The 12,309-nt window shown below is 43.6% G+C and overlaps 1 protein-coding gene across 1 annotated transcript in view; it reads right to left on the bottom strand.

Moving 5' to 3' along the window:
* tspan15 (tetraspanin 15) overlaps positions 1–11,263 on the bottom strand; it is a 48,389-nt gene extending 37,126 nt beyond the window's left edge. The window contains exon 1 of the mRNA XM_041888421.2: positions 11,115–11,263. Coding sequence (XP_041744355.1) covers positions 11,115–11,198 — 84 coding nt within the window. The 5' untranslated portion in view covers positions 11,199–11,263. The remainder of the gene's footprint in view (positions 1–11,114) is intronic.
* Positions 11,264–12,309: the final 1,046 nt, after the last annotated feature.

Genomic DNA, 12,309 nt, shown 5'->3' with positions numbered 1-12,309 from the left:
TACCATGTAGTCCATAACCCAGCACCTATTTGGTATTCCTGAGGGGATCCAGGCATCGCGACATAGCAAGGATCTGGCCAGCACATTGACATGACTGTGGATTCTCAACAACCTGCAGTGGTGCACATTCATCAACAGACTGATTTCGTGGTCTGACTCTCTATTTCACAATACTTCCCTATGGCAAAGTACTCGATTTCTGCATAAACTTATTGGAAGCAGCAAACAGTGAGCGAATATTACTTTTAAAAAATCTATAAAGCTGGATTTCAGCATGTTTCTATAAAAATGTTTCTATACAAATGCAGTACAACCCTACCTGCCACTATGGTGCCTTGTGAGTAAAGCTATACCATAGAGCCAGCGGACTGTGATACATCTCCCTGACAGAAATGCCTGCTAGGAAAAATCAAACAGATTATTTTCTCAACAATGTGGGTGGTACATGCAACCTTTTGTTTATGTTCACAATGATGGCTCCTAACATGTGCAGGCCTGTTCCCTGGTGGATGTGCTTTTGTCAAGGAGCAGCGAGAGTCATAACACTGCTGTTCCTGGCTTTAACAAGCCCACAATGCCCTGCTGTACAAGAACATTATGAGCTTCGAGGGAGACACTTCACTTAAGTCTGAGACCAGTGCAGTTACAGTGGGGAAAAAAAGTATTTAGTCAGCCACCAATTGTGCAAGTTCTCCCACTTAAAAAGATGAGAGAGGCCTGTAATTTTCATCATAGGTACACGTCAACTATGACAGACAAGTTGAGAAAATTTTTTCCAGAAAATCCCATTGTAGGATTTTTTATGAATTTATTTGCAAATTATGGTGGAAAATAAGTATTTGGTCACCTACAAACAAGCAAGATTTCTGGCTCTCACAGACCTGTAACTTCTTCTTTAAGAGGCTCCTCTGTCCTCCACTCGTTACCTGTATTAATGGCACCTGTTTGAACTTGTTATCAGTATAAAAGACACCTGTCCACAACCTCAAACAGTCACACTCCAAACTCCACAATGGCCAAGACCAAAGAGCTGTCAAAGGACACCAAAAACAAAATTGTAGACCTGCACCAGGCTGGGAAGACTGAATCTGCAATAGGTAAGCAGCTTGGTTTGAATAAATCAACTGTGGGAGCAATTATTAGGAAATGGAAGACATACAAGACCACTGATAATCTCCCTCGATCTGGGGCTCCACGCAAGATCTCACCCAGTGGGGTCAAAATGATCACAAGAACGGTGAGCAAAAATCCCAGAACCACACGGGGGGACCTAGTGAATGACCTGCAGAGAGCTGGGACCAAAGTAACAAAGCCTACCATCAGTAACACACTACGCCGCCAGGGACTCAAATCCTGCAGTGCGAGACGTGTCCCCCTGCTTAAGCCAGTACATGTCCAGGCCTGTCTGAAGTGCATTTGGATGATCCAGAAGAGGATTGGGAGAATGTCATATGGTCAGATGAAACCAAAATATAACTTTTTGGTAAAAACTCAACTCGTCATGTTTGGAGGACAAAGAATGCTGAGTTGCATCCAAAGAACACCATACCTACTGTGAAGCATGGGGTTGGAAACATCATGCTTTGGGGCTGTTTTTCTGCAAAGGGACCAGGACGACTGATCCGTGTAAAGGAAAGAATGAATGGGGCCATGTATCGTGAGATTTTGAGTGAAAACCTCCTTCCATCAGCAAGGGCATTGAAGATGAAACGTGGCTGGGTCTTTCAGCATGACAATGATCCCAAACACACCGCCCGGGCAACGAAGGAGTGGCTTCGTAAGAAGCATTTCAAGGTCCTGGAGTGGCCTAGCCAGTCTCCAGATCTCAACCCCATAGAAAATCTTTGGAGGGAGTTGAAAGTCTGTTTTGCCCAGCGACAGCCCCAAAACATCACTGCTCTAGAGGAGATCTGCATGGAGGAATGGGCCAAAATACCAGCAACAGTGTGTGAAAACCTTGTGAAGACTTACAGAAAACGTTTGACCTGTGTCATTGCCAACAAAGGGTATATAACAAAGTATTGAGAAACTTTTGTTATTGACCAAATACTTATTTTCCACCATCATATGCCAATAAATTCATTAAAAATCCTACAATGTGATTTTCTGGATTTTTTTTTCTCATTTTGTCTGTCATAGTTGACGTGTACCTATGATGAAAATTACAGGCCTCTCTCATCTTTTTAAGTGGGAGAACTTGCACAATTGGTGGCTGACTAAATACTTTTTTCCCCCACTGTATACATTTTTTGATAGGCCTACAGGAATGCAAAGGCAAAAAAGGTGAGAGGTAAAAACGTCATGTGTGAAACATGCTTTAAAACATGAAATTATAAATAATTACATAGGATTTTCCTGTTTGATGACCTGCAGGATTTCCTGTAAATTATCCAAATGCTGAAAAGCACAACAATGGGTGAATCCGTCACTGAATACAGTCCCTCCTTTGAGTAACTTCGTTAAACAAAGTACAACTGTTTAATTTGTTGAAAATATAATCTACCGTGTGTACAATAAATCAAAAGATATTTCCAACCAACTTTCTTAACTTTGGCAACATAAACTTGGCAGGTTGTTCCAAGCCAATATCTCTTTTTTAAAAGTATCAGTAATAGCAAAGCCTGTGATGGTGTTTGCTCGGTCTTCAATCAACTCTTTGAACTGAGATTGGTAACAAGAGATGTTGGCTTGGAACAACCTGCCAAGTTTGAGCAGCAAAGCCTGTGATAGTCTTCACAACTTTCTGAACCAAGATTGATAACAAGAGAACCAAAATTTCATGACAGCCTAATCAGTAGAACCCCAAAAGTGTCTTTCTTGATTGAAAGAAAGCTGGGGTAGAAAATAACAAAACAGACACTTATTGAGACACAAAGTGACACTGGTTCCCAGAGAACCAAATGCCCTGACATAATAGCCTAACACGTCAAAAGCTGTTGCAGTCGACAAATACAGGAATACCCGCCCGGTTTGCAGCCTCAGCAAGTTTCATTTCTGTTGAGACACTGAATAAAAATGACAGTGAAATAGAGGCTGAAACAGTAGGCCTACCATACCTTTGTTTAAACCCTGATAGTACTACATTTAATTGACAGTAAATAGTGGAGGGAGAAAAAAGTACATTATTCTTATACAATTTGAGCACTTTTATAACCCTCTAAAGCTGTGGTGAGTCCTGTTCCTCAATATGTTGTTTCAGTCAGCACCTGTGGTAAATCATTGGCTCCCACAATTTCCTGTTGTCTGAAACATTATGCCCGGATAAATCTCCATCCTCCACAACAAAGATTTGATGGTCCGCATATTTTATTTTTTAAAGTATAATAATAAATAGATAGAACAACAATGCCCTCTTTATGATGATTGACAGGTAAGCTAACCATCATGCAGGCCTACTATACCAAGGTACAGTTCAAACAGGTATTTAACAGGGGCAGAGCATGTATTAAACAGTAATTAGCTAGTGCCGAGCCTATATGGAAATACTGGTGACACTACACTTGCAGGGTAGGCTACCTACTATATCACACATGTATGACCCACACATTCATAAGCAGTACATGCTTATGATAGCTACAAAACAGGCAAATATCCACTTGTGGTTGTTGACTTATGTTAACATCATTTCATTATGAATGTGTTAAGTCCTTATGTAGGTACTCCTTTAACAAAATATTTGCCAAACCCCTGTGGTCCTCATGTTTCCCTCGGATCAACAGTATAAAAAGAAAGAAAGTCACAAACTAAATATGCTCCCAACAATTGAATGGATATACCTAACCAACATTTCGGCACTGAAGCACCTCTACAAACATGATTAGGTGTGCGTCACATCATGCTTTTTACTCCCTCTGATCAACAAACATTCTATATTCGACAGGTACTAAAACTCTGATCAAATATAATTGACACTGGGAGGGCTGTTTAGACGACACTAAAGACGCCCCCATTTGAATCCATTATGCCCAGTAACGACCCACACAAAGCTATTATCAACTAAATGTTGGGTATAAAAATATTGTTAACCCTAACAATGCAGGAACTTTGGTCTATTCAAGCTAAAATCTCTTCACTTTATTGAAACCAAAGACCGTACAGGGTGAAACAGGGACTGTCTATTTTAATAACTGAAAAACTCTGAACAATTATTTCCTTACTCTCTATGCAACACCTCCATTAAATTATACCATAAATATTTTTCAAAGTAAATTGGATTCAGATCATCCATCAAGATGATAAAACATTGGTTCCATTTAACAATAGAAGGAAAGAACCATGAACGATGTGTATTACTTGTTAAATTAAATGCCAATTTTCTGAGAGTATAGGGGGCATAATGCACTTTTTGCACCAACAATTTATTCATAAGCCATTGTAGATCTGATTCTACTGGCAGATGAAATTGGGTGGGCTATAAAGATTTTAATGCAGGGATCATCAACTAGATTAAGATTTTTTTGTTGCGCGGATGGTCGGAACAAAATCACAAATTATCTGTAGACTGCAAATTGACCGCAAGAAGCCCAAACAGATATGTTTGACTAAAACATAATAATTTCAAACCTTGCTTACATTTGTATATGATCACGTCTTGTCTCTATTATGCGTGGGAATACTTGGGAACAGATTTCTTCAATTAAAATCACTTGGTGTTGATTTCCTGGTGCTTTTACAGTCTTATGTCCAACAATGAAAATAAAATAGGTTTTGAAATTTAGCCCGAGGGCCGCTAGTTGGGGAACCGTGTCTTAATGCTACTAGCGTAACCCTGTTTCTCTGATATTATGAATATCACAGTGGGATTCACCAAATCTCTAAGAAGCTCAAAGAACCAAATCACGTCTGTGTCAAAGACAGACAGGTCGAGTGGCGAATTAGATAAGCCCCTCCCTTCATACTAAAGAACCACTCACCCGCCCCCTGGTCATTCTCGAGCATGCCAAACTTCCTCACAATCTTGCGAGTAGGGGAATGTGGTGAGGTATCGCACTCATAATAATCAGAGAACCGGGCTTAAGAAGTAACCTTAAGTTCTTTCAATTATTTGTTTGGATATCACACAGCGAGATATGGCCAACTCCTGTATCACACATACTCTCTGAAGCCAGGTAGTCTCAACATATCAACCCTCAGAGGCTCCAACACTGAGGACAGTATGTACCAAAGAATGTGCAGTGACGCCTAGCTGGTAGAACCTCAAATGTATGAGGGGACGCCCAACAAGCCACATCGCAAATCTCCTGCAAGGAGATGCCCTTAAACTGCACCCAAGAAGTAGCCATACCTGTGGTGGAGTGAGCCCTCAGGCGTTCTGGAATCTGTAAACCCTTGCTATTATAGGCCAATGTAATAGCTTCCACAATCCAATTTGACAACCGTTGAGAGGGGCCTCCCCTCGAAGGGAGGTGCCCAGGATACTAGAGTTGGTTGGTATTGCGCAAAGCTCTCGTTATATCCAAGAATATGCGCAACGCGCGTACTGGACACAAACAGTGGAGCCGCTCATCTACTATAGAAGGGGAAGGCGGCGGGTGGAAAGACACAAGGTGGGACAATTGTAATTGCAGCTGACCTTAGGCTTAAAAGGCAGGGTTGGGCAACAAGGTAACCTTGGAAAAGCCCCGTGAAAACTGTAGACACGAATGGTGAACTGACAGTGAATGTAGGTCACTCGCTTTGAGGATGTAAGGGCAACCAGTAAAGTGGCCTTAAAGGAGAGATATTTCATCTCCACGCTTTCCAGCGGCTCAAAAAGCTGCTGTGAAATAACCAAGCACAATAGACAAATCCCATGACGGGACTAAAGGCTTAGGAACTGGACGTAAAACAATCTCAGTTCACTTGGGTCAGCAGATCCCTGCGTAATGGGAGTTGCCAGGGCTCATCGTACAGCAGGAGAATGATCTCCGCTATCCAGAGCTTGCTTGGCCATCAAGGGGCTACCAGGATGAGCCTTCTTCCCCCACTCTGGGCAGTGCATGCTTTTGTGCGATGACGAAGAGATCTACGGATGCTTGACCATATCTCTCCCAGATCTGTTTCACCACTTGGGGGATGGGGTCTCCATTCCCCTTGATGGGGATTCCGTCTGGTCAATAAGTCCGCTCCTACGTTCAGTACACCCAGGACATGAGTCGTGCATAGTCACAGTAGGTGTGCTCTGCTCCACAGAATAATCCTGACTGATAGTCTGTGTAAGTGCAGGGAACGAGTGCCTCCCTGGCGGTTGATGTAAGCCACCACAGTCATATTGTCCATTCTGATCAAGACATGACAATTCCGAAGGGAGGGTCAAAAGTGTCTCAGAGCAACAAACTGTCAGCAATTCGAGGTAATTTATGTGAGCAATGCAGAGTTGTGGGGTTCACACTCCATTTATTGCATTCCCCTCATGAACTGCACTCCAGCCCGTGAGTTACGAGTCTGTCATCATCACTTTCCTTGTTGTCACTACACCTAGGGGAGTGCCAAGAATTAAGATTGAGGGGCTCTTCCAGTGAGAGCTGAGAGACATGCGGAGGTCACCCTTATCTGACGACTGAGGTGACACAGTGTACACAGATGCTGGGCATACACTCAGCACTGGAAGTCTCTCATCCTCAGTAGGCCAAGAGGTACTACTGAGATGTTGGACGCCATCAACCCCAGCATTGGGCCTAGGTATTCTACTCTCTGTGTTGGCATCAAACAGCTCTTATCTTGAACCCTATCTCGGAGAGATGCGTTACAAGGGAAGTCGTGTCTTGTATATCTTGTTCCCGGGATGGGGAGCAAAGCAGATTATCGTCTATGTAGGCGGAGACTCTCAGCCCCTTGTTTCTCAGGGGTGTGAGAGCTGCCTCTACACACTTGCTGAACGTTCGTGAAGCTAGCGCTAGCCTGAACAGGACGGTGAGGTATTCGTAAGCTGTGCCTTGAAAAGCAAACCTTAGAGACCTCCTGTGTGCTGGCAGGATGCTTATGTGAAAATAAGCATCCTGCAGGTCAACTGAGGTGATCGAGTTGCCTCAACAAACAGAGTGAGACAGCATGTTGAATGTCAGCATATGGAACGTGAACTTCTTCAGATAGTTGAGGACCCATAGGTCCAGAATGGGGCGAACTCCTCCCCCTTTTTTGGGAACCAGGAAGTACCAATTAGTAGAAGCCGAGGTGGCTCTCTGGCACTTGAATCATCCTGATAGCCCGTTTGCTTAACAGATAGGAGATTTCCTGCTCTAGTATGCGTGCCAAGTAGCCAGTCACTACTGATTCCCAAATTCTCCGAGTGAACTGCAGTCTGTACCCCTTCGTAGCCGTGGACCAGACCCAGGGATGGACTGAGCATACGCTCCAGTTCCCTGCTCTGGTGGTGAGTAGCCCACAGGTCGATAGACTATCGCTCACCAGTGCTGCTGGAGTGCCCTCTGTTGGCGATGGAGCGAGTCACCCTTTCATTGTATTTTGCTGTGTCCTTGGCATGACGTCTGTGTTCCAGCGAAAGGCCCTGGTGCCAGCAAATTGCCCTCTCCCTGCTATGAAGCCTTGGCTTGGGGAGGGGTAGGCCGGATAGACACGATTCCCTGGTCTACGGGGCAGGCAGAAGTTGAAGGCTTCACACTCCTTCTTTCGAAGTTCACGCTTCCGCATTGCGAGAGTGGAGTTCTCATCCTCTTCTGCAGCCTGGAGGATGTCGGTCATGCCCTCGTTGTCTTCGTCTATGATGACGTCCCCTTTCCCCTCCTGCAGAAAGAAGACCTGGTAAAATTGGGTGAAGGTCCTCGGGGTAGCCATCCATGACGTTGGTCAATGAGGGCTGGGTCTGTGAGGTAGTCTCCACGCTCGAAGGGAGTGTGGGAGACAAACCACGTTGGAGAATTCCTACAATAGACCCAAAGGGGGTGCGTGTCTGCCTGATATGGTTGCCCCACATGGATACGAATGTGCCGGTGCTGGGGCAGGGGCCGGGGCCGAGGCCTTGCTCGGTACCCCTTAGGCTGAGCTAGCAGGCTCCATGGCTCCACAAAACAGCAAATCCGAGAACGAAGACAAACATGACTAGCTTTCGCCACTTCGGCTAATAGCTTAGCTAGTTAGCACAGTGCTAGATGAAGAAGCTAATCCTTCAACAATGTGAACATAGCTAGCGTTTACTTTGTGGGTTAGTAGCCTAGCTAGTTAGCACAATGTTAGCCAAAGGAAGTTAACCCTATGTTGGTCTTAGGACAAACAAAAGTGTGGCTCTCGACTGATAAGCAGTGAAGCTAGGACGGACGGTCTAGTCAAGGCGGCATGGTAGTGGGTTGAGCTAAACGAGAGAGCGAGCTAGTAATTCTACCCTTCCAGGTAGAAAAGCTAGTCGGTAGGATAGCTAGCCTTGCGGAAAGCTAGCCAGGTAAACTAAGCCTTGCAGCTAAGCTAGACAAGTCTCAGTAGATAGCCGTGTGACGCTAGCTACCACAGGAGACAAAGGGAAGAAAAAGCTCATTCTTAGCCAAAGCAAAAATGTTCCATTCGGTAAAGTCACCCAACACATAAGACATAAGATGAAAAACCTGCGCTCGGTGGCTTAACCTCACAGCACACCTGCAAACATTTGAACAGGAAAACAAATAAAGTCGTTCTGAGGAGAGCTGAGAATGACCAGAGGGCGAGCGAGTGGGTCTTACCTCATTCGCCACTCGACCGGTCTGTCGCTGACAGACGTGTGTGATTGGTTCTTCGAGCAGCTTAGAGAGATTCTGTGAATCCCACTGTGAGATGTTGAAACGAATCATTGAAACAGAACTTCTACGCTCTAACATTCCAGCAAACATGTCCACATTGGCAAGATGTGGGCCCAATGCAGGCTAAAATATTGGCCCCACGTAGGCTGCCCACATTGGGCCAATGCGCCTTTGCTCATTGGCCCCCATGTTATTGGCCGAATGTGGGCAGCCCATATCTGGTGAGGGAAGCCCTCACTTTGCATGAAATAAGCCCATCTTTTCCCAGCAAACATGCCCACATTGGCACGATGTGGGCCCAATGCGGGTTAAAACATTGGACTCATGTAGGCTGCCCACATTGGGCCGATGCACCCTTGCTCAGCGGCTCCACATTGGTGGCCCCAAGGGCAGCTCTCACGTCGCCTGAAATAAGCCTACCCCTTTGGATCGGCTGCCCGTTACATTGTATCAGAAAGACAAAGTTGTTGCTATCTAGTGATGTGCAGTTCGTGAACGATTTGTTCGTTTTGAACAAATACTTTTACTGACTCGAGAGTCATGATTCATTTTCTGAGTGACTCGTTCATTTTAGTATTTTGTTTGACCTGCTGGCCGCAATGAATTCTACAGCAGGATTAATATGCGCCCTCCGGTGATGTGCTCCGACCAACCACTGTCTGTCATACACTGTATATGCACGCAGGCAAAATAGATAATGCTGTAGGCAGCATAGAGAAGAAAAAAACATGTTTAGAACTGATAATTGATCACATGGTGCAAGAATTAAAGCAATTAATTGATTCTTGAACGTTATGGACACAGCTTTGTAGAACCGAAACATACACAGCCTCTGCTCAACAAACTCAAACTCCAGAACAAATCGTTTGGGGTGCTTCACCCTCACTGCAGTCAATCAATGCATTCCGCCAAGAGTCGTTCACAATCTAGTCCGATTGCGGCCACACCTAGACCTTGTTTCAAATGTAGGCTACCAAGAAAGAATCATATTTGTATGCCTAGCAATCAACAAATGCTCATTATTTAAAGCACGCTTTTACAAGCCTCAGTAAGCGATGACAGCTTCAATAAGCTTGTTATGGTGAACGACATGTGAATGAGAGGTTTGTAGAATCATGACCATTTTGAGTTTTCAGTTCATCGTTCGCTGGTAGGGGATCCTGCGTGCTCTGGGCATTACTGACTCAAATGAACAAAATAAGTTGAAAGTGTTATTTTGACTGTGAATGAGTCGAAAAGATCTGAGTCAGTAAAAAGAGCCAAACTTCCCCATTACTATTGCTATCATATGTACACAGTGTACAAAACATTAGCAAAACCTTCCTAATATTCAGTTTCACATCTTTTGCCTTCAGAACAGCCTCAATTATTCAGGGAATGGACTCTACAAGTTGTCAAAAGCATTCCACAGGGATGCTGCCCGTGTTGACTCCAATGCTTCCCACAGTTGTGTCAAGTTGACTGGATGTCCGTTGGGTAGTGGACCATTCTTGATACAAATGGGAAACTGTTGAGCGTGAAAAGCCCAGCAGAGTTGTAGTTCTTGACACACTCAAACCGGTGCACCTGGCACCTACTACACTTAAATATTTTGTTTTGCCCATTCATCCTCTGAATGGCACATATACACAATCCTTGTCTCAAGGCTTGAAAATAATTATTTAACCTCTCTCCTCCCCTTATCTACACAGATTGAAGTGGATTTAACAGGTGACCATTAAGGGATCACCTGGTCAGTCTATGAGCAGCTGTTCCTAATGGTTTTGTAAACTCAGTCACATGCACTTATCTAAAGTATTTTTTACATACTTTATCATTGACAGTGTACAAAATAAAAATGTCGTCATCACACAACAGAACAGTTAAACTGGAATGACACTCAGTAGCAGTTGCACAAAAAGAACTTGTGAACTTATAACTGTAAGGTTATATCCATGTTGGGCTGGTGTGGGCTAGCCCCTGCCCACCTTGCCCACATGGGGCCATGTTTGCTGGGTCCTCTCATACATAATCGTTTAATTATCCAAACATGACATTGCATTTATTAGCACTTATACTGTCACATGCCCTTCAAAGCCACACACTGTAAAATGTTAATTCCATCGGACTCTGGAGTGAGCCACCAGCAAAAACGTAAACAATGTAGCAAATACATACCCATGCCTATCAAACCACCACCAGCCCCAAATCCACCGTGTGTAGGCTACAAGATCGGGCACCCGTCGATCCAACAGAGCTTTTAAGTTATCAGAAATCCTAATATTTACGCATTGCCCTTTTGTCACAAACACTAGCAAGGGAGAATTGCCGGAATGCGCGAGTCCGTTCATCCGCCATGTGTTATTTGCATCGAGTCTGCCTCGGTTATCTATTTGGCGATACGGGGGTATTAATGCATAGGCTACTCACCCAGAAGATAGTGGCATACAAAATAACGGTAAACTTCAGAAAAACGTAGGAGAACCTCTCGCAATATCTAACATCATTGGACATGTTTGATCCCGAACGATGGCCTTCCTGTTTCTCGTCCCCCACACCTGGAACTCTGTTCCGCGTCGCTGTGCTGTCTGACCAGTTATATTTGACTGATAGACGGACGCCCCAATTAGGACACTGGGAGGAATGAATGGAGCTACTTCTGCCACTGTGGCTTCTGATTTTAGTAGCTTGCTTACGGCCGACTTCATAAGTTAAATTTTTTTGCGTTTCCTGATTGTACCTGTATTTCAGTAAGGCAACATATTACGTTTTATTTTGGTTGCACTGTTGGAAGAAATGCAATGCACAAATCAAATGCACATATACTGGCATAGGCCTAAGTGAGTTATAGCCTATAGTCCCCTACATATTTATTTGGACAGTGAAGCTAAAACTTGAATGTGTCTCCATACTCCAGCATTTTGGAATTGTTTTATATGAGGCAACAGTACAGAATGTCACCTTTCATTTGAATGTATTTTCATACATATCTGTTTTACCATTTAGAAATGAAAGCATCCACATTAAAGCAATGTACATTCAAAAAGGAATCATAGGCTGCACCATGAAAAAAGAAGATGTATCATTTCTGACATTACAGACCAAACATATTTACTGGTAATTAATATTTTAGTATTAATTTATATGGACATGTAGGGTACACTGTATACAACACCTGGTTTTGATATAGGCCTATACCAATATTATTCTTGCTTCCCTTGTTTTCTGTTTACTCTATATCTTGAGGAATATACAATCCTTGGTGTGGTTATTTGTAAGATTGTCTACTCTATAGGGTACTCTCAAATGTGGTAGGGTAGGCCCTGTCAAATGTAGCAAATGTAGATACTATTATTAATTTAGAAACCAAAACATGAAACTTCATGCACAAAGGTATTGCCTGTTTTTCAATATTATGTCAGCAGAGAAATGTTTTATTTCACAACGTGGCTGAACAATATCTAAGGAATTTTGATTGATTTTAGCCCAGGTATTCTGAAAGATGTATTTACTGAACCAATGGAAAATTTCAACAATTCTAACCTTCTGTTTTGCCTGGCTGCAGATTCATTACAGATCTGTTTGGATTAATTTGGCTTGCTGGTATTTGTCTCAGGTATGGAGA

The sequence above is a fragment of the Coregonus clupeaformis genome, chromosome 1 (assembly GCF_020615455.1).
Source record: "Coregonus clupeaformis isolate EN_2021a chromosome 1, ASM2061545v1, whole genome shotgun sequence".
NCBI lineage: Eukaryota > Metazoa > Chordata > Actinopteri > Salmoniformes > Salmonidae > Coregonus > Coregonus clupeaformis.
Note: the sequence above shows the minus strand (reverse complement) of the source record. Positions and strands in the feature narration are given on the sequence as shown.